This window comes from Myxocyprinus asiaticus, chromosome 9, assembly GCF_019703515.2.
Source record: "Myxocyprinus asiaticus isolate MX2 ecotype Aquarium Trade chromosome 9, UBuf_Myxa_2, whole genome shotgun sequence".
Lineage (NCBI taxonomy): Eukaryota > Metazoa > Chordata > Actinopteri > Cypriniformes > Catostomidae > Myxocyprinus > Myxocyprinus asiaticus.
Window position 1 is genome coordinate 14,777,610 of NC_059352.1, and position 26,271 is coordinate 14,803,880.

The 26,271-nt window shown below is 38.4% G+C and overlaps 2 protein-coding genes across 3 annotated transcripts in view; both read right to left on the reverse strand.

Moving 5' to 3' along the window:
• Nucleotides 1-983: 983 nt before the first annotated feature.
• Nucleotides 984-4,542, reverse strand: LOC127446565 (cytokine-inducible SH2-containing protein-like). Its single transcript, XM_051707585.1, has 3 exons — nucleotides 3,984-4,542; nucleotides 3,077-3,234; nucleotides 984-2,127 (listed from the first exon to the last, which is right to left on the reverse strand). The coding sequence occupies exons 1-3, from the start codon at nucleotides 4,001-4,003 to the stop codon at nucleotides 1,637-1,639; spliced, it is 669 nt and encodes a 222-aa protein (XP_051563545.1). The 5' UTR covers nucleotides 4,004-4,542; the 3' UTR covers nucleotides 984-1,636.
• Nucleotides 4,543-5,451: 909 nt separating this feature from the next.
• LOC127446562 (WD repeat-containing protein 82) overlaps nucleotides 5,452-26,271 on the reverse strand; it is a 56,218-nt gene continuing 35,398 nt past the window's right edge. The window contains exons 9-16 of one of the 2 annotated variants that reach the window (XM_051707578.1): nucleotides 17,610-17,783; nucleotides 16,284-16,379; nucleotides 14,985-15,089; nucleotides 14,835-14,849; nucleotides 13,341-13,466; nucleotides 13,025-13,175; nucleotides 12,814-12,935; nucleotides 5,452-6,623 (exon numbers count right to left, since the gene is read on the reverse strand). In XM_051707578.1, coding sequence (XP_051563538.1) covers nucleotides 6,456-6,623; nucleotides 12,814-12,935; nucleotides 13,025-13,175; nucleotides 13,341-13,466; nucleotides 14,835-14,849; nucleotides 14,985-15,089; nucleotides 16,284-16,379; nucleotides 17,610-17,783 — 957 coding nt within the window. In that variant the 3' untranslated portion in view covers nucleotides 5,452-6,455. Of the gene's footprint in view, nucleotides 6,624-12,813; nucleotides 12,936-13,024; nucleotides 13,176-13,340; nucleotides 13,467-14,834; nucleotides 14,850-14,984; nucleotides 15,090-16,283; nucleotides 16,380-17,609; nucleotides 17,789-26,271 lie in introns of both variants that reach the window. The other variant, XM_051707576.1, reaches the window with a different exon arrangement.

Below are 26,271 nucleotides of genomic sequence, written 5' to 3' on the forward strand. Positions count from 1 at the left end.
TAAAATAATTCTTACTGAGTACACTTACTGATAATGTTCTCAGATGTATTATTGCTATAACGGTTATTTACATATTTAGGTCACCAGCATATTTACATAAGCTTGCGTGGCACTGAGATAGAGTTTCAGAAAAAAGCTGCCTCAGTTTCTGGGAAATACTAATCACAGTTTGCTGAAAAAATTATACACTATCGGTAAATGGGATGAGTAAACAATGCTGTTATGTTCATATATATATATATATATATATATATATATATATATATATTTATCATAATTATCATTCATATCCTGTTATGCCTGTCCATCTCAGAGTTTTAAATAAATCTCCAATACACCAAAATAATAGGCTTCTCAAATATTTAAAGTCCTGCATATTTGTTAGATGACATGCAAAGTATTACAATATGTAATAAAAATATTACATTATTGGTTATATTTTTTTAATTATATTCATAATTCTCTGAATATTGTTAGATTTTTATATATATATATATATATATTACTTTTTAATCAATCGCTACACAATAGAAAGCAAATTCCCAGAAATATGTATGAGGTGCATGGTCTAATAATTTTCTACATGGTTGTGCTCATCATTTAAACATTCATCATTGTGCTCAGATAATTAACTGAAGTGAAAAGCAAATTCAAGCACATTTGTTCATCTAATAATCCTATTATTCTGAAATTAGAGCCCTGAATGACCTTTTTCAATACACTTACTGGAAGGCTTGTGCTTAAGAGGAACGAGTCGGATTGTTTGATTCTCTGTAGTGCTCAAGCATTCTTTATCTTCTGTGAAAAGGTCCACAGTTCTGGGTCACATTAAAAGCTCTCCCTCTCTCTAGCTGATCCCTGAATGATTGCCTCTCCTTTATAAACTTTTTTTTTTTTTCATGGCATGTACTTTTACACACTTTGCATAAATAATTTTGGGAATAATTCTCAAACATGGCAAAATGACAATTTAATAATAAAAAAAAAAAAATCCAGGATAAAACATCAGAACTTCATGTAACATGATTGTCAGTTTTATTATAAAATGTAAGGATTTTATCCATAAATACATACAAACTCCACATTGTGGGAATAGAAAAAAATATGTAAATCTTAATGATTAAAATAGTCAAAAACATTTCACTTTCAAGGCAGTGCAGTGAAGCTTGCCTTAAGAGAGCTGAAGACCAAGCGCTGGCGGTTAACGAGAGCTCTCAGTTTCAGACAAGCTGCGTGTTCTCATTTAGAACAGTTACTAAAGGGGTCATTTGACCCTCACCAAATTTTCACAAACATTAAATTTATCATAAACCCCAAGCCTGTGGTCTAACCACTCACATCTTTAGCAGCATGACATCAAAGTTGATTCATGACTTGCCTCTTCATGAGTCAATATTTGGATATGGCTTGGTTCAATCACCCTTGGTTATAAACAAAGTACCCATCTATCGAGATAGACTTGCTGATCATTGAAATAGTCAGCTCTTCAAGTGGATAACACTGCTTTTGATCCAAACCTCTGTCTCTTTGGGGCCAAACATTCTTGTTTAAACCTACAGGCCCTGTTTGCCTCCTTAATAAGAACAACAACATCCATCTCATGTGATTGGCCATGGTGTGCATTTCCATGGCAATATCAGAGCTGGAATGGGTAATCCTGTAGATACTGGAGTAACGGTCTTGGTAGAGGCAGGCTCTCAGTGCAGGTAGCATGTCTGTTGATGACCAAGCGTGTAAGATGTTGCAAAGAAGGAAAGGCCTGAGGACAGTGGATCGGTCTTTTGAGTTTTAGCAACACCGCACACTCCTTGGGTGTTGATGAAGCTACAGGATTGGACTCATCATTCTTTTCCCACTGCTTCTCGGTCCTGGAGCCCACATAGTGTTGAACAAGACTGGGTACGTCAGGGAAGGACTGCAGGCGAGATTTGGTTGGGGAACTGGAGTCTAGACGGAAACGTCCAAGACTATACTCAATACGAACGTTCGTGGGCCCGCGGCAGGTTTTAACAGACAGTGTCAACATATAGAGAGGATGGCTACTGTCCCGTACCAGAAAGGTACCCTCCGATGCCCCCTGTAGGACAGAGTGGGCCTCGCTGGCAGAGATGGCACCCCAGTACCATCCTGGAAAAAAAGGAGGAAGGGGTTATTGAAATGGTTGCACTTATTTTCTGTCATTTACACAATACATAAAAGGAATAGTTCACCCAAAAATTTACATTTCTCATCATTTACTCACCCTCATGCCCCCAGATGCGTATTACTTTCTACTGTAAAACACAAAGATTTTTAGAAGAATATCTCAGCTCTGAAGGTCCATACAATACAAGTGAATGGAGACCAAAACTTTGAGGCTCCAAAAAGCATATAAAATGCAGCATAAAAGTAATCCATATGACTCCAGTGGTTTAATCCATGTCTTCAGAAGTTATCCAAATGGGTTTTGGGTGAGAACTGACCAAATTGCAAGTCCTTTTTTCACTAAATTTCCTAACATCAGTAGTCTCAGTGATCACGATTACACTTCCTAGCTCCATCTAGCTCTCTGTGCGTGCAACAAGCTAGGAAGTATAATTGAGCTTGAAATCATAACTGTGCCTAGAGACTGTGTCAAGATGGGTCTGTTGGTCTGTTCTCACCCCAAACTGTTTAGATTGCTTCAGAAGACATGGATTAAACCACTGGAGTCTTTTATGCTGCCTTTATGTGCTTTTTGGAGCTTCAAGGTTTTGGTCAACATTCACTTGCATTGTATGGACCTACAGAGCTGAGTTTTTTTTTATTTTTATTTTTTTTTTATCTTCGTTTAGGTTCTGCAGAATACAGAAAGTCATACACATCTGCGATTACATGAGGGGGTGAGTATGCCTATGATGATGAGAAAATCTAAATTTTTGGGTGAACTATTCCTTTAACAGAAGGTTATTACTGGAGATTGTACATGGGATAGAAAGGGATGAAAATGCGGGTAAAATGCCATGAGAACATTCATGATTTAAGTTTATGAATGTACTCGGAAGTTGCAAGAAATTAAAATTTGTGATGGCTAACATCATTTTAATTACTTTATTACCTGTGGCATCCAAATAGGAGAAATTGTTGGTGATGGCTCTCAAATCTTTACTAGGTTCCCATAACGTAACGGTAGCGTGGATACATCGAGGATGAGAGAAGGTCACCACCGGAAAGCGGACCATCGGATCTGAGGTATCGGGCAAATGAGCTCTTGGGCTGAAAAAAAAGAAGAAAAGAAAATAAGAATTGAAATGAAGGAAAATAAACCAGAATTAAAAGCCCAAAATCCCCTTAACAGATATCTCATAATAGGACGACACACAAGAAAATTGTTTAACTCTTCAAATGAATCAGATTTGAAGAAAGTTGCTGTTTCAGGTATTTCATTGAGTTTCATTCTTTAAAATGCAATGTTTATTTTCGGTCCACTTTATATAATTTTGAATAAAAACATTGCGTTTAACAGAGGCATAATGATTCATTAAGTGTGAGTGACAGAAAGATAGACTAGAAAGAGATTATGCAGAAATTAACATTAACCAGATTTTTTTGCTGCATGCAATAGATTATCTGAGGCATTTTGCCACTTTTAGTAGCATTTTTGCCCCAAACACTGGCCATTTTTTCCGACCCTGCTGGCCTTTACTAACGCAACAACATTTTTATGATAATAACAATGATAATTTCATGATCCTTTAAAGTGAATTATTGCGGAGCATAACGGGCTGTTATGTTTCTGACTATATGTAGAATATAGGCCATATAGAAAACATGTAACACTGTTTATGTTGTTTGCTCTTGTTTGGTAATGATTAGGCTTTAATTTAATTGGAGCCCGCATACGCCTTTTACAGGATGCTGAGCAACATCAACAAGAATGTCTGGTATTCCGTTTATTAACTATTAACTATGTTTATTTTTTAAGTGCGGTCATTTTATATATTCTTATTAGGAATAAAACTTACCCTTGAACACACAGAATCATTGTGAAGATATCAGATTTGATGGCTGACGGATTCCTATAAGTTTCTTTGTTGCTGAGGTTTTACTCAAGCTTCAAAAATAATTTCACCGTCCTCAAGCGATGACAAATAGCTCAGTGATATTTCTCAATCATAGAAATGTTGTAAACTAACGTTGTGAGTCTATCTGCGTCTGTCATAGAGGTGCGCGCGGCTTGAATAATTTTTTTTAACAAAATACACGAGTCAATAACGCGGAGCAGACATGGTTCTCGAAAACTGAACAAGAAGCGAAACACTGCAGGGTTTGGCTTGTTCATCTCGTCTGACTTCCCAGAAACGGATTTCTGAGAATCCCCCCCATGTTTAACGCCTGTGACGCCATCGACAGTACAGCTCTGTGAAACCGAGAGAATCGATCCCCTCTTCTTTCTCATACAAGCATACAGCAGTCTCGTGGGTAATGAACGAGCACCAAAATTATCCTTGAGTGACTCATGTGGGAGTTTTATTGTGGCGATAATCAGTAATTGCTTCCTAATGTTTGTGATTAATGTTTGTGGGTTAAAACGGCGTTTCTAGTGAAACCGCACTTCTGGCGTTCCAAGAACTTTCCAGGAAAACCGAGCGCCTGCACGGAGTTAAGCCAATCAGCTCCCTCCACTTTGTTGAAGCCCCGCCTCCGCCTATCTGCGAAACAGTTTAACCATTTGTTTACAGTTGAAAATGTATAAAATAAAATAAAAATAAATAAAAACTCCTGAGACCTCAGAAAGTTGTATGTTTTTAATACATATATTATATTATATTATATTATATTATATTATATTATATTATATTATATTATATTATATTATATTACACAAAATATAGTAGATAAAATAGTGAAAATAGTAGACACAAATAAATTGCTGGGTCTCTGAAGGATTAAAACACTACATGTTAAGATACTAGCAGCGTTTGTAAAGTAAGAATACCTCTAATGTAGGTTTATGCACCTTTGACTGTTAATATACATTCTAATATTGATTATACCCATAGATCAATTGTGACATTTTTGTGCAGCGTTTAATTTTTAGCCATGCCTGAATGCTTTTTGTATTTTTATTAAGTTAATTCAAAACGCTTCTTTGTACTGCCATCTACAGGGTATCAGGTGTATTACTGTCTAAATAACAGTATGGACCATACCTACTCTTATCTCCTCTTGGGACATTTCCTTTTGCTGGGAAGTCAAATATAGCAAAGTAGATAGAGCAGCAGGCCGGAGACCTCCAAATGTGGGCGGAATCACCATAAGAGGGCGGGGATGTCGGTCACAATAAAAGCTCATTTGGTATCTAATTTCAGTTTTTGATAGAACAGCTAAAATTGCTTACAGCACCTTTAAACTAAAATCTTGATTTTAAAAAAGACCAATTAGACATATGTTTAACTACACATTTACACTTTATTGTATTGTGTATGACCGTTTAACCTAATCAGCAACACTGAAATGCTCTCCATATGTCTTAATAGTATTATAATGAAAATAAAATAAATTAAATATAAATTATCCATGTCAAATGTAGTAAAATGAAACAAAGAACACATATAACGATTGAATATTTTCAGTCAGACACTCGTCTTCTTAATGCTTGTGAAATGTTGATATAAAGAAAAAAAACTTTATTTCGAATTGTCTGATTACTAACAGAACCTTATACAAAAATGGATGTGTTTATCCTAAAATTAGTCTAATTCACATGTCTAAATACCCATCTGCACAGTTCAGCATATCTGAGCATCTGTTACTTAACCAACTGATTAGCTCTCACATAGTCAAGTAATATCACATTCTGTCTACGTGTCAGATTTGGCTCTGGTGTGTACGTGTATGAATGTGTGTGCCTTTTGCTGTGAAATAGCTTTATGTTTTTGGACTTCTGACTGCTTCAGTTTTTAAAAAAAGCCTCTCAGACTTAACGTGCCTATTCTTTTGCTTTACTTTACTCTAAATTATTAAGATAAAAATCACAAACATGTTTTAAAATATAATGAACTATATACTAGTTTTCACAATAAACAGTTGTAATATAGTGGTAAATCTTATCAAAATTATTTTGAGTGCAGAAAATCAGAAGAAATGGTTATAAATGTGTGTGCACGTATTCATGTATGAGATTATGTAGCAAAAATATGCTCAGAAAATTTACAGAGACAAAATAAATTCCTGAGTTTTCACTTTTTCTCAAATATATGCATGTTTGCACACCAAACAAACAAACAAACAAATATCTAACGACAGAGAGTAAATACAAGCTGAAGAAAGTAAAAACTAAACAAAAAATCAAAAATCAAAAACGAAACAATCTTCCAGTGTCTCCTTGCATCTCTCTGCAGAATGAGCTAGTTACCCAGCGGAAAAAGGGAAATGTGGAACATTTAGGGTACAACTGAAGTTCATTTCTCTCTTCCTCTCTGACTCTCTCTTTTCTAGCTGATCCCACCATTCTCTCCACCTCCCTTGATGAGACGTTTGTTTCCCCTTTTGCCAGCAGGGCCACGAGGTTTGGCGAAGGCTTGCTTGTGGGCATGCTGTTTAGGGTGGACCTCATAATACAGATACTCCTCTGTCAGCTCTTCTCCACTATCAATCTCCAACTAAATGAAAAAGCACATACAAACACACATTGTTTGAGAATTTTGGTTGGCTTTTGCTGAGCTGAAGTGTACTGACACTGATTGTATTGCATAGAATAGGGGAGACCAGGGCTAGTAAAAAAAAAAAAAAAAAGAGTAGTTCTATTTTTACATAAATCTTCAGCAAGATTGAAAAAAGTAAAACAATTATGAAGCACAAAATGATTCATCAAGAAACAAAAATGGAAAGTGTTTTGGCCAACAAATACTGTTACTGATAAATTGTATAAATTAAATATCAAACGCGTGACAATCTGCAGATAAAAATTTGACCTGACCTGACTTTTATGAAAAATATATTTTTCCTAAGAACACATTTAAACCTTTCGTTAAAAAAAAAAAAAAAAAAAATTGCCTTCTTAATATAATTGACCCTTGCCTGAATTTATGCCAGTGTGGTTTGATTATCTTTGCTTTTTTACCTAAGACCATTTATACAAATATGATGAAAAAAAATATTCTAATTTAAGTTTTGACGTAGTTGATTGAAACCAACATATAAAGCCTCTGCTAGAGACAACACACATTTGCACAATTGGAATGTGGAGGCGGAGGCGTGGCCGAGCGCCGTGCTGTGGAGAGTGAAGTGGGGGGAGATGAGACGACCAAGCCTTCTCTCTCTCTCTCTCTCTCTCCCTCTGTCTCCTCCCCCCCTCTATGTCATCCTGTCCCTGCTCCCCGGAGGCGGGGGTTCATTCCCCCGAAACCCGCTCCGTGGATCCGGGGGGCTCCAGGCGTTTCTATCACCCCCTCTGTGTCTGTTCCCCTTTCCCGCCGGGTTGGAGAATCTGGGGCTGCAGGTGTAGGGGGTAAGTCTGGGCTGGTGTGCTGCCGCTGCTGGGAGTCAGGCCACTTCCAGGGTCAATGCACGGTGATGGACGTGGGGATGTCGGTCCAGATTCCCGACGCATCGCATACCTCCCCCAACCGAGCAGGGACGTATTGGATTCCTGTGAGCATTCAAAGGGGTACCTACCAGGCCTTGGTGGATTCTGGTTGTAATCAGACCTCAATTAACCAATGCCTGGTTCAAGGCAAGGGTGAAGGTGAGGTGTGCCCATTTCTATTCAATTTCAGTGGCAAAAACATAGAATTGAGGTGGCAGTTAGTCCTTGTCTCACCCATCTGCTGATTTTGGGTATAAATATATGCGGAGGGGTCCTGCAATAAAGTGCAGTGGTGTGTGACTCGCTGGCTGGGGAGGCGGAGCCAAGGCCGTCTATGTCAGCTCCATGTCAGGAGGATGTAAGGGAGGGGGAAGTCTTGGCTTCTCCAGCCCTTAGAGGATTCCCTGCTGGGGATTTCCCTTTGGAGCAGATGTGAGATGAGACCCTTAGGTGTGCCTTTGATCAAGTGAAAGTGATTGATGGTCAGTGCCTCCAGCCAGATGTTGCACTCGCATATCTGTATTTTTCAATGATTAACAATTGGTTGTATCGAGTGACGCAGGACGCTCAGACAAAGGAAGATACAACACAATTGTTAATTCCGAAGAGCCGTCGGGAAATGCTTTTCCAGACGGCTCATCATAATCCGATGGTGGGTCACTTAGGGCAAGAAAAGACACTGAACCATCTAATGGCCCGATTTTATTGGTTAGGCATTCACGGGGATGTTCGCAGGTGGTGTGCAGCATGCCGTGAATGTCAGCTGGTGAATCCGCAAGCAATGCCAAGAGCGCCATTGCGCCCCCTTCTGTTTATCGAGGTCCCTTTTGAAAGAATTGATATGGAACTCGTCGAGCCATTAGAGCAGACGGCGCATGGGCAACGGTTTGTGTTGGTTCTGGTGGACTACACAACGTGATATCCGTAAGCAGTGCCTCTACGCAACATCTCAGCATGTAGTGTTGCGGAGGCACTCATCAGAATGATCCCCTGAGTGGAGATTCTGAAAGAAATCCTCACTGATCAGGGCACAACATTTATATCATGTACACTATGAGAACTATGCATTATTAGGGATTAAATCGATTCGGACCAGCGTGTACCACCCTCAAACGGACAGCTTGGTCGAACAATTTAATCTGACACTAAAGAATATGATACCTAAATTTGTGCACGAAGACACTAGAAACTGGGACAAGTGACTCAAGCCCCTATTATTTGCAGTACGAGAAGTCCCACAAGCCTCCACGGGGTTCTCCTCATTTGAGTTATTGTACAGGCGTCGACCGTGCGGCGTGCTCGATGTCCTACAAAAAATTGGGAGGAGGGACCTTCAAAAAGCAAAAATGAAATTCAATACGTTCTTGACCTTAGAGCAAAACTCAACACATTGGTGCAGTTAACAGAGGAGAATTTGCTGTAGGCTCAAGCACATCAAAGCTGGCTGTATAATAAGGGTATTCGGCTATGGGAATTTACACAAAGTCCTTGTATTACTCCCCACATCGAGATCTAAATAACTTTATTAAAAGTGGCAAGGCCCCTTTGAGGTCACACGACATGTTGGGGAGATCGATTATGAGGTTAAGCGTACGAATAGAGGTGGAGCTTGTCAGATTTACAACTTCAACCTCCGAAAACTATGGAGAGAGGTGGTCCTCTTGACTTTGGCAATTGTGGTTCTGGAGAGGGAGGAGCTCGGTCCCGAGGTGAACTTAAAAATCACTGATCGAGTCACCCCAGTCGCTTGTGGAGACCATCTCTCACCATCCCAAATCGCGGAGGTTTCCAGGTTGCAAGGAGAATTCTCAGATGTATTCTCGCGTCTTCCTGGGCATACGAATCTCATACAGCACCATATCAAAATGACCCCAGGGGTAGTGGTACGCAGCCGTCCCTACCGTTTACCCGAACACAAAAAAGGTAGTGCAAGAAAAGTTGAGGGCTATGCTCGATATGGGGGTAATAGAAGAATCCCACAATGACTGGGCCAGCTCGGTAGTCTTAGTTCCTAAGAGTGACGGGTCGGTTCGGTTCTATGTGGATTATAGAAAAGTAAATGCGGTGTCTAAATTTGATGCGTACCCAATGCCTTGCATTGACAAACTGCTCGATCGGTTGGGTGCGGCTCGTTTTTATTCAACACTGGATTGAACAAAGGTATATTGGCAGATTCCCTTGACTCCCATGTCCGTTCGGTTTGTTTGGGACCCCAGCAACGTTTCAGCGTCTCATGGACAAACTTCTCTGCCCACATGCTGCGTATGCAGCTGCCTATCTGGATGATATCATCATCTATAGCAACGACTGGCTGTCCTGAGGTCGCTGAGGTGAGTGGGACTCACGGCAAATCCAAAGAAGTGTGAGACTGGGCAGGTGGAAGTATGTTATCTGGGCTTCCACTTGGGTCACAGACAAGTGCACCCCCAAATTTATAAGACAGCAGCGATTGCAGCTTGTCCAAGGCCCAAGTCCAAAAGGGGGTGAGACAGTTCCTGGGGTTGGCTGGCTATTATCGGAGGTTTGTGCCTAATTATTTGGACACCACCAACCCACTGACTGATCTCACTAAAAAGGGAGAGCCAGACCTGGTCCAGTGGACGGAGCCATGCCAAAAGGCTTTCTTACAAGTAAAGGCTGCACTATGTGGCGGACCACCCTCCCTTTTGTTATACAGACGGACGCATCTGACAGGGGGTTGGGGGATGTGTTGTCCCAGGTAGTGGAGGGGGAGGAGCGCCCCGTGCTGTACATTATCCGAAAGCTCTTGGTAAAAGAGACTAGGTACAGCACGATAGAAAAGGTGTGTCTGGTCATCAAGTGGGAGGGCCTTCACCCTCTGTTTGGCTAATGCCCCGCTCCAATGGCTCCACCGCATGAAGGAAACCAATGCGCGGATCACTTGTTGGTATCTGGTACTTCAGCCCTTTAAATTCGAGGTGGTCCACAGACCAGGGGCACAGATGGCTGTGGCTGATTTCCTCTCTCGAAGCAAGGGGGGTGTCGGTGGCAGGCCGGACGGCTCCCCATCCTGAGTCGGGCGGTGGAGGTATGTGGAGGCGGATGCGTGGCCGAGCGCCATGCTGGAGTGCTTAACACCTGTCTTGTGTTTCAGTGAGTAGTGACGGGGGTTTTTAAGGAGAGGAGACAGCAGCAGTAGTGAGAGAGAGCCCAGTTTACAAGCTACGCATGTGTTGGCCACTGACATTACTATTATTTATATTAAAACCCTGAGTTATTTGAGTGTGAACTGAACCGTTGCACATTGATGCGAACTTGTTTTCATTGAATAAAAGTGTCTTTCTTGTGTTGGAAAACTCCAAAAATGTTTTGACTCCAAAACTTATCATTGCTAAGATATATCCCTTGTGACAACTTCCCCATGTGTCGGTCTTCCCTTTATAGTTCTAGAATGTACAGTTATATATTCATACTGTATATACAGTATATAGTGTATATATATACAGTATATATTGTATATATAAGTATACACTGATGAGCCAAAACATTATGACCACTCACAAGTGAAGCGTATAACGTTGATCGTCTCCTAACAAGGCTGCATGTCAAGGTCTGGGTAGATTAGATGGTAAGCGAACAATCAGTTCTAGTAGTCAACGTGTTGAATGCAGGAGAAATGGGCAGGAGTAAAGACCTGAATGACTTTGACAAGGGCCAAATTGTTATGGCCAGATGACTGGGTCAGAGCATCTCCGAAACGGCAAGGCTTGTTGGGTGCTCCCAGTCAGCAGTGGTGAGTACCTACCGACAGTGATCAAGGAGGGACAAACCGGTGAAAGGGTGTTGAGCGCCTAAGGCTCATCGATGCGCGAGTGCAACAAAGGCTATCCCATCTGGTCCGAACCAACAGAAGGTCTACTGTAGCACAAGTCACAGAAAATTTTAATGATGATTATGGGAGGAATGTGTCACAACACACAGTGCAACGCACCCTTCTGCGTATGGGGCTGCGTAGCTGCAGGCCGGTCAGAGTGCCCATGATAACTCCTGTCCACCATCGAAAGCACCTACAAGGGGCACACGAGCATTGTAACTGGACCTTGGAGCAGTGGTAGAAGGTCTGATGAGGCACGTTTTCTTTTACATCATGTGTATGTGTGCGCCGTTTACCTGGAAGAGTGATGGCACCAGGATGCACTGTGGGAAGACGACAAACCCTGTGGGAAACCCTGGTCATGTGGATGTTAATTTGACATGTGCCACCTACCTAAACATCGTTGCAGACCAGGTACACCCCTTCATGGCAATGGTATTCCCTGATGGCAGTGGCCTCTTTCAGCAGGATAATGTGCCCTGCCACACTGCACACATTGTTGGAATGGTTTGAGGAACATAATGAAGAGTTCAAGGTGTTGCCCTGGGCTCCAAATTCCCCAGATCTCAATCCGAATTAGCATCTGTGGGATGTGCTGGACCAACAAGTCCAATCTACAGTGGTTCCACCTCATAACTTACAGGACTTGAAGGATCTGCTGCTAATGTCTTGGTGCCAGATCCCACAGGACACCTTCAGGGGTATTGTAGCGTCCATGCCTCTGTTTGTGGCCATTGTTTTGGCGGCACACGGAGGACCAACAGCATATTAGGCAGGTGGTCATAATATTTTGGCTCATCAGTGTATAACTGTCCTGTAAATGTCTCCTATTCATTACAGTCAACATGAAAGACATTCAAAACCCACTTTACTTATATATTGAGATGTCTTTCTGAAAAGTAATATGTAGGGAGGGACTTGATTTTATCCATCAGGAATTGATTGGATCGTGAAAAGTAGGCATTCCATATTAAAATGGAGCCAGAACTAAGTTTGCTGTAAATTGTAGAGGACTATTTTCTTCCTGAAATCCTCAAGAGCATTTCAATGTATCCCAATGGTAAAGTTTCTTATTCAAATTTATTGTTGTTCGCTATTATTGGCATAAGCTTTATAAAATTAGTGTCAACCGGCATTAAATTACTGTGAAAAATATTGTCAAGACTTAAGTATAATGCCTTAATAGCTATTTGGTAATTGGTTAACATTAATCGATAGACTGTGCAGTCTAGGCAACGTTAGACGAAAAGAGAAGCTGTTTCAGAGACGGAACAAATTATTGCATTTTGATGAAGGATTATGAAGACAAACCTTTTTTCTCTGCAATAACATGCACTGATGTATCTTGCACAACAAGTCCAGGAACATGTATTAATAGGGTAAATTTGAAAAATAGACATGTAAAAAGAAAGATGGAAACTGGGTTTACCTTTTTAGCCACTTCCAGGTGGAAGTCCCTCTCTACTTCCTCCAGAAGTCTACTCTTACAGCTAGAATACAGCATCCTTTCTTTGATACTGCAGTTGTATCCTGGCATTGAGTATATAAACACTATGGAGAGTAATAGAGGAAGGTATGTCAATAGATATGTGTTATAGAAATATGTAGATGGAATGTTGGATTATACAAATCAGACTAACCCACAGACTCCAGGTAGTCTCCCTCATGTGAATGTTTGTAGAGGAAGAAGTGGTATCTCGGTGTGTCCAGTGGGATCTGACAGGGTAGATCACGGATGTCTGTCGGGCTGGTGTGAACAAGTTCGATCGTTTCCTTCTCTGTGTCCAACTTCTATATACAGCACATAAAAAGTGGTATGAAAAAATGCTTTTGTGTCTGTTAAGAACTAAATTACAGGGTGAATTCAGTTAAATTGTGCCACTTTTGCCATTTATCTCAATGTCAAGTGCACCAATTTACTTGAATTCACCCTAAATGTGCATGTCTGTGCCGTACTAGTTGGATGTAGTTGATGCGTCTCTCTGCGAGCTGCTGTAAAGCGCGTTTAGCTTCAGCATTTAAAGGGAAGGCAAGACCCTGTAGTGTCTGATGTTTAGGGTCCACAGTGATCTCAGTTTTCACCTATAGACAACCAAATTCAAAGACACAATCAATGTATTACTATATTATTCAGATAGCCCAGATAAACACTGTAAAACAAGTCACAAATGGTTCCAAACCTTACAGAATATATATATATATATATATATATATATATATATATATATATATATGTGTGTGTATGTATATATATATATATATATATATATATATATATATATATATATATATGTGTGTGTATATATATATATATATATATATATATATATCTGTCAATATATCTGCACTAGCTATACAAGTTTAATTTGTTTATGAAGCTTTATAACATTATTATAAACATTAAAGCAGTACAGTCTCTCCTAAACAATGTCCACTCAGTGCTCTGTAATGGTAGTCTTAGTACTATAGATGTACTGTTTAGTACTGTGAAGTACTGTTTATATATTAGTACTGTTCTATTGTTTGAATAAATTCATGCATGTAATAGTAATTCATTTTGCATATCCATCTGTGGGTTGTAAAGTGTGAGAGAGTGACATGCTGGATAAAAGTGTAAGTAAAAGTAAAACGTTGTTGAACATGCTGGCTGAATGTGAATTACAAAGTTTATGCCGGTAAATATAATGAAACCTGTCAATAATTTGACTTCAAATTAAAAAGAAAGAAATAAGAAATTATATTTTTCTTAAAGGAAATATCACCCTCATTCTCATTAAATAAATTTAAATAATAATAATAATACTTATAATAATAATAATAATATTAAATTATTAATATGTCATGGTAGTATTTGTTGTACTGCCTTTAGTTTATGCTATTTTTTATGAAAATAAATAAATAATAATAATTGTATTACAGTAGTAAGAATGTAATAAGTATCATCATTAGGGATGATGACAAAACCAAAAAAAAAAAAAAAAAAGATAATTGTCTGTAATTCTGAGGCAATTTTGCTTAAATGTCAGGAAAATAATGGAAAAAAGGGGAAATAGTTTAATTTTCTTTATTCAAAATATAATTTTTAATTTTAATTTTATTTTAAATGTGAAATATGACATGGACATGTTTTTGTTAGATTCGCCCACATATCATTTCTGACTTCGAAGGCATTTCAATGGTTGCGGCTTCAAAACCAGTTTGCTAAACCAGGCTGAAAATCAGTAGTGCACAATATATTGTTGACATGTATCACAGTACATGCCATTCAGAAATCTTAATGTATTGGTAATATATTCTTTGTTTGAAGTATTTTAAGTTTGTCCGTCAAATGAAGTTGGAAGGACTCTGTTGCATACAATCAGCACACAAAGGTCACACACATAGCATTGTGTTTCACACAATGTATATAAGGTGAAAAATAATTACAGCCATGACTTTATAGGCACTCACCTGTTTAACTCTACCCTGTAATCACAAAGATGCACAAATCCACAAAGAATATATTAAAATTCAAATTTAACAAAAAGCCTAAGTAATTTGTTGATGCACACCATTAATATGATGTATTAACACATATAGATGGCTGCAGTCTTTTCTCACCTCTGTGATTTTTATTCGCTGTAGCTCTTGTTCAGCAGCTGTCAGTGGTGCTGGTGCAGAACATGATGTCAGATGTTGCAAATATCCCTGAAGACAAATGTCCTCCTGATGATTGTGAAATAGAAAAAAGTTTCACACACAAATCTAACTAAATGGATTTTAATTTATTGATCAATTCATTGGTCACAAACAAACCAATGCAAGTTTGTTATAATGTTTCTGATATTTCTTTTTAGAATTGTGATTTATTCTTAATGAAGCATTAGAACATTCAGACACATTCAGCTAAACATACAACTACCCCCTTAAAATTGTGAAGTTGTTTGTTCAATATAGTGTAAGTACTGATAATTTTTAGCCCTATCTGTGTTGACCATGACAGGTAATCATTTCCAAGAACATTGCTAGAACCATCCCAAGAACCATGTTTCTAAATAAAGGGACATGGTGGTCTACTCTGCAAACTTTTTCAACTGTAAATAATACAGCTTCAGGGTATTTGACTGACAGGTGGAGACAGATAACAGGTGAAATGAGTTCATTTATCAGCACATGTCCCTCATGATGGCTTTATTCTGTGCAGTCAATAAATCACATGGTGAAGCAGTAGTTAGTGGAAAAACTCTGAATTCTAAATACGTTCTAGGCAGATAAATCAAATACAGTTTCCTTTCTAAATCTACAGAGTATAAAAGAAGAAAAAAATACACTGTCCAATATATATATATAAATTATAATTTAAAGAGCACCTATTATGGTTTTTCAAATATTACCTTTCATGTAGTGTGTTATATAGCTGTTTGTGAATGTAAAAAATTCTGCAAAGTTTAAAAAATCAAAGTGCACGACAAATGGAGTTACTGACTCCCAAAAGAAAGAACCTGAACACCTGAAACGAGTCGTTAGTAATTCCAGACTTACTTCCTGTACTAGCCTACATAATTTGGTAACAAAAAACCCACCTCTGCTCTTCATTGGCTGCTCGTGGAACAGCTTTGACGCACCCTCAAACACTACACTAAGTGGTAGACCAATCACAACAGACTGGGACGTCTGACCAATCAGAGCAGAGTAGGCTTTCTGAAAGAGTTTAGAATGAATCCTTTAGAACGGATCATTGAACGAGTCGTTTTTAACACTGGGAAAAAAAGGTAATGCTGCAATTTAAATTATGAGCAAATGAAAGTGTTTTTAGACCTTGGATGCATGTAAATCTATTGTATGAGACCTTTAAAAGAAAATTAGTCACATTTAAAAACCATAATAGGTGCTCTTTAATATTCTTGTGTATGTTAGTACCTCAACTGTGCCAAACATCTCATCTTTGACGTGTCCACCACCAAACTCTTTCTTAACTGTGGCACGAGTGGCAGCATACAACATTTTTTGTCGAACCTGCACCAAAAGGCAAACACATATTTTATTAAATGAATAAACAGTAACAATCAACTCTCTAATCAATGGCATGGTATGATATACCCTATCAATGTGTCATTGCACATCCAGGAATAAAGTGATATTTCACCAGTCATCTGGGTATTGCTAGTCATCTTTCCTAATTCTCATATCACTCTGTGATCTAATAACATAATAAGTAAGCTAATAACAATACTTTAACTCAAATCAGTATTTCATGTCCATTTATTTTATTTACTTGGTAATGAGTCTTGCATTTAGCAAGATAAAGAGCATGCAGACAGTAATTTTTTTATATAAACACCGACTGAACTCTGACACAAACTGGAAGTGGAATTCAATTGTTTCTGGAGACTCTGTGGTCTCTTCTCACATAATAACATAATTTCAGCTCAAATCATTATTTCATGTCCATTTAATTATTTATTTGGTAAGGGGCCGTGTAATAAGCAGGACAATGTGCAGTCTGTCAGTCGTTATCAGAAAATAAACACAGACAGGATGATCAGTCTTGTATTAGAGGTTGTACGATATTGTATTTTGTCGAAATCCATAACTATTAGGGGGTGGAAAAGGCCAATAACCGATTATCTGGCCAGTAGTTTAGGGAAACAAGTGTACTTTGGGCAAACTATCAGCATGGGTTTTTACCGATAACTGATAACTGAAAAAAGCAACTATCAGAACCGATTAATCGGCAAATCCAATTAACCAGCAGAACCAATTAATCAGCAAAACCGAATAATTGGTTAACCTCTATCTTGTATCACCCTGAAGGGGTTTAATTTGCTATAATGACTGGCTGACTATAGGTTAGCCCTTACTTATAGCGCATTGCTGTGTAGTTGCTAGAGTTTTATTGTGGTTGCTAGGTGGTTGCTTACTGGCCAACCTCAAAGTCTCTGTGATATTCTGGCCCCTAGATATGACCCTCCTTCATTGTATGTTATGGTATTTTTCACCTGCTTTTTCATCCACCAGGAAAAAATTTGAAGTCTGATTGTTTAGAAAAGTAACAGCAGGCCTTTCCTGAACAAGCTGCACAATTTGAGGTATCAGTCATGTCCATAGCACAGATCGTGCAGAAAGAGTTACTCCATTAATTAAGGAAGCCGAAAGGAGACAGAAAAAGACTGTTTACATCTGTTTGATGGAACTTCAAGTCGACTCAAATAGCAATGCATCTTCATGTCTGTATGTTTAACCTACAGGAGACTGGTCAGGTGACCAGGAGATGAAGAGCCACTCATAGCCTTGAGCATTTTTGGAGTCTAGACGGTAGAAAATGTAACAGGGCTCATGAGGATCCAGCAGAGGGAGCAGATAATGGTCATAGTCTTTGTCCCAGCTCTGACGTGGCTCTCTGAATGCCCCCAGCACCAGCTGCTCTGAAACACACATTCAAAAAGCTCTCATCACAAACATCCGTTGCATAAAATGTTAAGTTGCATCATGTATGTTTACAAAGCTAGCCTTCTATAAAAATACACATCACACCTTGTATCTTACACCCAATATAGTATGTGTTGCTTAGTTCACCTAGAGACACATCATATTGCACATAAATATCACCTTCAGTCATTTATATATCAGAGAGTCCAGTAGTGGTGGATGTCTTAATACACAATATCTTATCAATTTCATAACAATTATCTAGCTCCTTACATGCATACATTGTCAATGATGAACTGCACCATATTCAGTGTATCTGCACAACAAGGTGAGAATGTATATATATATATATATATATATATATATATATATATATATATATATATATATATATATATATATATACACTGTATACCTGTATACCTGTACTGTGTGTATATATATATCTACAGTGCATTCAGAAACTATTCAGACCCTTTCATTTTTTTCACATTTTATTTTGCAGCTTCATGCTAAAATGCTTTAAATTATTAATTTTTTCATATCAATCTACACTCAATACCCCATAATGACAAAGCCAAAACAGATTTTTGATAACTTTGCAAATTTGTTAAAAAGAAAAAACTGAAATATCACATTGACATAAGACCCTTAACTGAGTACTTAGTTGAAGCACCTTTGGCAGCGATTACAGCCTCAAGTCTTTTTGGGTATGATGCAGCAAGTTTTGCACACCTGGATTTGAGGATTTTCTTCCATTCTTCTCTGCAGATCCTCTCAAGCTCTGTCAGGTTGGATGGGGACTGTCAGTGGACAGCCATTTTCAGGTCTCTCCAGAGATGTTCGATTTGGTTCAAGTCCGGGCTCTGTCTGGGTCACTCAAGGACATTCACAGAGTTGTCCCTAAGCCACTCTTGCATTGTCTTGGCTGTGTGCTTAGGGCCATTGTGCTGTTGGAAGGTGAACCTTCAGCCCAGTCTGAGGTCCTGAGTGCTCTGGATCAGGTTTTCATTACGGATATCTCTATATTTTGCTGCGTTCAGCTTTTCTTCAACCCTGACCAGTCCCCCAGTCCCTGCCACTGAAAAACACCCCCACAGCATGATGCTACCAACACCATGCTTCACTGTTGGGATGGTATTGTGCAGGTGATGAGCGGTGCTCATCCAGACTTCCAGATTTCCTCCAGACGTGATGCTTGGAATTGAGGCCAAACAGTTCAATCTTCATTTCATCAGACCAGAGAATCTTGTTTCTCACAGTCTGGGAGTCCTTTAGGTGCATTTTTATGTGTCTTGCACTGAGGAGGGGCTTCTGTCTGGCCACTCTGCCATAAAGCCCAGATCGTTGGAGTGTTGCAGTGATGGTTGTCCTTCCGCAAGTTTTTCCCATCACCACACATGATGTCTGGATCTCAACCAGAGTGACCATCGGGTTCTTGGTCACCTCTTTTACCAAGGCCCTTCTCCCCCGATTGCTCAGTTTGGCCGGGTGGCCAGCTCTAGGAAGAGTCCTGCATGTTCCACACTTCTTCCATTTAAGAATTATGGAGGCCACTGTGCTGTGGATTGTAGATTGATGTGAAAAAAATAAAATAATTTAAAGCATTTTAGCATAAGGCTGCAACATAACAAAATGTGGAAAAAAAATGAAGGGGTCTGAATACTTTCTGAATACACTGTGCACATATATACTGTATTTTATTAGGTACACCTACTTATACATGCGACTATCTAATCAGCCAATCATGAGGGCAGCAGTTATGGGATATGGATCAGGAGCTTCAGTTAATGTTCACATCAACCATCAGAATGGGTAAAAAATGTGATCTCAGTGATTTCGTCCGTGGCATGATTTTTGGTGCCAGACGGGCTCGTTTAAGCATTTCTGTAACTGCTGATCTCCTGGGACAACACACAACAGTCTATAGAGTTTACTCAGAATGGTGCCAAAAACCTTATGCACACACAAATGTAAACAGGATAGCGTATTTCACTGATGGAAGCACATTTGATGTCATACCTGATCCTATTAGATCCTATTATGTTTTTACCCCAATTTTTCAGCTTACAAACTTCACACTGATCACATCACACTCAGGTACATGTAACTTTGATAAACATGCCCCCAGTATCCACCATGATGACGCACTGGAAGGCTTTATCTTTTCTAATGGGTCATCTTTCTTCTTGCCCTACTTATTCTTCCATGTAAACAGTGCACTGCTCTGGAGCAAGTCCTCCACTGCCCCACCCTCTGCTTTCAGGTGTCAACACCCAGCTTAACAGCTATGTTCTGCGCAATGCATCTCTTATCACATCAGTAATCTATTTACCAGTACATTTGTCTGCTTCCCCCTCTGTCCTCAGCTTTTCTTCATACACGCATTTGACCTGTTTAAAAGTGCTCATCCAAAGGGTGCTGAGTTTTCCGGTTTTTATTTTTAAAAACATCAGGAGTATGTTTTAAAGTAAATTGTAGTATTCATTTATGATAAATATTTAAGAGTGAATCTCAATAATATGACCATGTCACATTTCACTTCAAAATCAAAAGAAAGACATTCTACTGTATTTTGCATAAAAATGAAGTCCTTTTTTAGTACCAGTAAGATTTATTTAATTTATTTTTTGAATTTTGACATTATTTTCATGACAATTAAGCATATTTCACCCCTTAAATTCTAATTTCTGTAGTACGTCTAGACCTAGTTTTTGTATTATTCCCGTTATTTTCAGTGGTGATTTTTTTATTATTATTATTACAAATTTTATTGATTCCATATAACATATATTAAAAAAATGTTTTTACAGAATATTTGGAATCACTTTATAAAATGTACAACCCTTCCCCCCGAACATTAACCACCCCCCCCACCCCCCACCCAACACAAACAGATACCCCGGTGGTCAAATGCCAATTGACAAAGACACACAAACAGACAATAAAACAGTAGAAAATATTTTTATATATATATGTATGTATGTATATAAAAAAATTATAAAAAATTAATAAATAAAATAAAAAACAAAAAGTATACGTTGAAAAACAAAAAGGCTATAACACACACATTTAAACCAACACATCTCCCTCTACTGCCCCTCCCCGAGAGCTTTCTAAAAAGGCTAAATAGCTGCCCCATTTCTTATTGTATAAATCCATTTTGCCTAGCCTTCTATGTGTCAAATCTTCAAATGTCGCTACCCTGCCCATCTCCGCATGCCACTCACAAAACAAGGGTGCCCCAGCCGACTTCCATCCTCTAAGGATGAGCTGTCTGCCTATCATAACACCAACCAGGATCCAATTCTTCATGTTCTTTTCTCCTACATCAGTGACCGCCCCGTCATCTAAAATACAGAGTCTGGGGCAAAATGAGATTTGAGTACCTAATACATCACCCATAAAACTCTGGACCCTCAGCCAGAATTCTTGTATCTTAACACACCACCAAAAAACATGGGTTGTGTCCCCATCTTCTGATTGGCATCGCCAGCAGGTGGGTGAGTCTTTAAGACCCAGCCTATACAATCTAGAGGGGGTCCAATAGAATCGATGTCAACTCTTAAATTGCATAAGGCACACCCTTGCATCTCTAGATGTAGACTTGTTGTTTTTTAAAATCCTAGCCCACACTCCTTCCTCCAGTACCAAGTTTAGATCTTTCTCCCATAATCTCTTGTGCGAAGTTGAAGCTCTGTCCCCCAGACTCTGAATTAGCAGGGAGTAATACACTGATGCCTCATGGCCTTTTCCAAATGCAGTAACCACCACTTCTAGAGTGTCTGCTGCTTTAGGGGGGTGTATGCTACCCCCAAAAATAGTACAGAGCAGGTGGCACAGCTGTAAATACCTAAAGAACTAAGATCTGGGAATCCTAAAATGTTGAACCATATTTTCAAAAGATCTCAACACTCCGCTCGCATGTAGGTCACTGAGTGTAGTAACCTCCCTCACAATCCAGTCTGACCAGCAGAGAGGGGACTTATTAATACATAATTTTGGATTCTGCCATATGCTCGAAGCAACATTTAAATAAATGTCTGAATTAAACACTCTGGACACATTTGTCCATACTGAGTGTAAATGCAAGATAACGGGGTGTAACTTAACTTCTCCGATTAGTTTGATAGAAAGGCTTTGCAATGGCGAAATAGGGGCAAGAACTTCCTGTTCAATACAAAACCAGGGAGGGGCTCTCTCAGGTGGAAGCGACCAATGAGCCAAATGTCTGAGAACGAACGCAAAATAATAAATAATATAAAAAAATCTTGGGTAGGCCTAGCCAATCTTTGTCATTCGGCCTATGTAACTTATTGAAATGTAATCTGGGATGCTTACCATTCCAAATTAAGGACTTCACTATGCTATCAAATTGCTTGAAATAAGAGAGAGGGACATCTACAGGGAAAGAATGTAGCAAATAGTTGCTTTTTTATATATAACATTAATAACATTTTAATAACATTAACCTTCCCACTCATAGGTAAATGTAATGAAGCCCACCTGCCCACATCGCTTGAAAATCTTTTTATTAAAGGGTCAAAATTAACTCTAACTAAATCACACAAATTTGCTGGGAATAAAATGCCCAAATACTTAATGCCCTGTTTGGGCCACTGGAAGGTGCCCGGTTGAAAAGCCATTACTGGGCAGTACGCTGTCAGAGCCAAAGCTTCGGATTTAGATCAATTAACTCTGTATCCCGAGAACTTAGAGAAGGAATTAGCAATCCTGTGGAGGCAAGGCATAGATCTAGTGGGGTCGGAGACGAATACAAAATATCATCTGCGTAAAGCAAAAGCTTATGCGCCACCTCTCCCGCCATCACCCCTGGAAAATCATCCTCCTTTCTTATCGTGGCTGCTAATGGTTCCAGGGCATTCAATAGTGATTTTAATTACTGTAATACAGTTACTGTAAAACATCACCATACATTAAAGGCATTAAATACCATATACTGTATGTGTGTGTGAGTGTGTGTGTGTGTGTGTGTGTGTGTGTATAATTTCTTTGTTTTGATTTTTGGGTGAAAATTGACCCAGACATGTGAGACAAAAACACTGGAAATTAACCTGTCAAATTGTCTATTTTGTGAGTATTGATCAGTTTAAGAAAATAAGAAGATAAAAAATGATATGCAAAAGAAAAATTCCATTATCTTACAAAATCGCACAAACACACTTTAAATCTACTTGGAGGAAAACAGCACTGAAGTGTATTTAAATGTTGTAAAATTGTTGTTTGCATTACTTTTGAAAGCCTGCTATAAAGGGAATGACAGTGCTGCTATAATTGTTTGGATGAGTACAGTTACAGTCAAGGCCTGTGGATTAAAGCATCTTAAAGTTGTGCAAACTGATTGAAAGAATTTGCACCCAACTGAACTAAACCTTTAATGAGCACACTGTCAGTTAGCACACCAATAACCATATCTATCACAAACACCACCCACCCACATACATGTTAGCAGTCAGAACGACCTTGGAGGGGGATTTCCTGATGGTCTTTTGCAGCAGCTGCTATTCTGAGGTTGCACACATTCCAGCAATCAGCACAGACACATACTTTCCATCAGCCTTTTACTTATATACGGAAAGTTGTTGGCACCCACATCTGTGCCAGTTTGAAAATACAAACATCTATATCTAACTCACTGCTATCTCACTGAACTGTCATTCAAATACATGATAAAAAAGACAAAAGATATATAACACAATCTGGTTGGATGATTAAGTGATTGGCTTCCTACTTTTGTCAACTTTTACAAAGAAAATCCTATCATTATGAACATTAACTAACAGCTGACCATGTGACCAATGTCACTAACCAATAAGGACTGCAATAAACATGTGACACAGGAACCCAGTCATCTGAAAGATCCAACACCGTGTTGACCTGTTTTCTCTTTCTAAATATGAAATAACACCTCTGTGAGATGGCACCCTATGAACCAAATACAACCTACTCTACCCAGATTCAGACATCTTCAAAAAGTCCAGACATCACACAAACAAGTCTTAGAAGAGCCACATATCAACAACCCTAAAGTTCATGTCTCTTTAACTATACTAGGTCACCACTTGGTGTTAGAATTCCTGAAGATGTCCAATATGGGCACATAGTATAACCCAAAAGGAAGCCTCTGTTTCTGTTCATGTAAATTCGTTTGTACACTCAGCAACTCATATGATTCTAGAAATTGTGTGAGCTCACAATTATACAAATATACAGTGGCCCCAAAAAGTATTGGACACTTTTGGACACTTAGGTGACTCTTAAAAATGTCTGATCATAATTGCATTAGATGCAAAATATCAAACCAAGTGGCATCTCTAAACAAATTATGCGAGAACTTTTCGCAGAACTAACCTTACTTTTCTGGTTAAACAACCTTTCGACTCATCCCTCCTTTTCTTAAAAAAATATAAATATCGAGGTTACAGTGAGGCACTTACAATGGAAGTGAATGGGGCCAATTTTTAAAGGATGCAAAGACAAAAATGTGAAGCTTTTAATTTTATAAAAGCACTTACATTAATTATTATTTTAAAACTTGTTTATTACTTGAGCTGTAAAGTTGTTTAAATCATTGTTTTTGCGATGGACTACTAAATTACCGGGTTTGCGGCTTTACGTCATCATGGCAACGGATATAACTTTACACAGAAAAGGTCAGTAAGCCATTTTGATACATTTTGATACACTAAATTATTAACATGCATATTGTTTACATCTTGGGGCTATACTTTTGAAACAGTAAGTATTTTAATGTTTACAGATTTGGCCCCATTCACTTTCATTGTAAGTGTCTCACTGTAACCCAGATTTGTCTTTTTTTTATTTATTCTTTTTTTAAAGAATTGGGAGGACAAGTCAAATATATATATATATATATATATATATATATTGTCAATATTATGCCACAAATGCTAGCGATTGAGTTTAACTTGTTGAACCCGGAATATTTATTTAACCATGGACATATTCCACTAATTTTGACAACCAATAATTCTTCAAAAACGTTTTGTCTTAATTTTGAACAATATATCTACTGTATATCAATTGAAACCAAACTTATTTTTGTGGAATGTGTTGCTTGAAAAGTGTGTTTGTGCGATTTTGTTAGATAATGCAAAGACATTAATAAAAAAATGTATTTGGCTTACGTGTCCAAACATGTTTTGGGGTCAGTATAGGTTGAGTGCTTGAGCTGCAAACAATATCTGACACACTGTCTGATATCCTGCCGGAAGACATTTTATTCTGTTGTTCTCGATCGAAAGCAGCATGAGAGTACATATACACACACAGAAGTTAGGTCATGGCAGAGTGACTTCACTCAAATTTGATAGTGTTTTGCCCTTTCCTTCTCAGCAATCGGATCTTGTCATCTGATAGTAAGCTAACATTTCAACAGTACCTGACACTCAGTCCCATTTGAAAACACACCTACACTCGTGTGCTTTTATTGCAACAGGGAACAGTTGATCATTCCTCTCTGACTTCTGCTCAGTTAATCCTTTGAACCCCCTTCTGTTTCCACATCAAATGACGCATCCTCTGACCTAGCTTCCGAACTCACGTTTCACAATCAAAATACATTGTGAAATATGTTTTGTTCCTCTTGCAGCATATCAGCTGACGCCTGGATGAAACAAAAATAAACAAATAAACAAACAGGCAAAACTACTCCTATAAAGAATGCAACGATTTCACCATTAATAAAAGATTAGGAAGATCTGAAGATCAGATATAGTGATAATTGTTGATGTGATTTAAGTACAGCAAGGAACATAGACAGTAGATGAAACTGACACTATATCAGCAAATCAAAAGTATATAAAATATTTATGGATTATTGTCAGTAAATGAGGCTACACCTCCACTTATTTCAACTGACTAACCTTATAAATGTTTCAATCATGCTGAATACATTTTTAGTTTTTCTCTTTATGTTTATTGGCAGTGTCTTTGTTTGGTTTTAAAAGGGTGCAATCCAGAGTTTTTCTAAAGTATTTCTCTTGGATATATTTTTTTGAATACAAGGAAATCCTTTAAAAATCAATGATGTTACTTATCCAAACTGTTTTGATTTAAAATGGTTACTTTAGAAAGTGAAAATTCTTCAAAGGCCATTAATTTGTACAGTGAACAGTGACCTTCCACCAACAAAAAAGTACCACGGTACTACCATTTCTTTTTGGACATGTACCATGTTATTCTTTGATGTACCATGTAATACCATAGTACATAAATATAGTAATAATCCAGTACCATGGTTTTACCATTTGATACATCACTGTACCATGGTACCATCTTAATACTTAATTGTAAGGATTTGATTAAATAAGGGCTTACATATCGTTGTGCAGACAGATTAGATACTACTGGGAAATCTGGTAACACTTTATAATAATGGTCCATCATTAATAGGTAACTATGCAGGAATTAATGCAGGACAAATGAGTAGTACTAC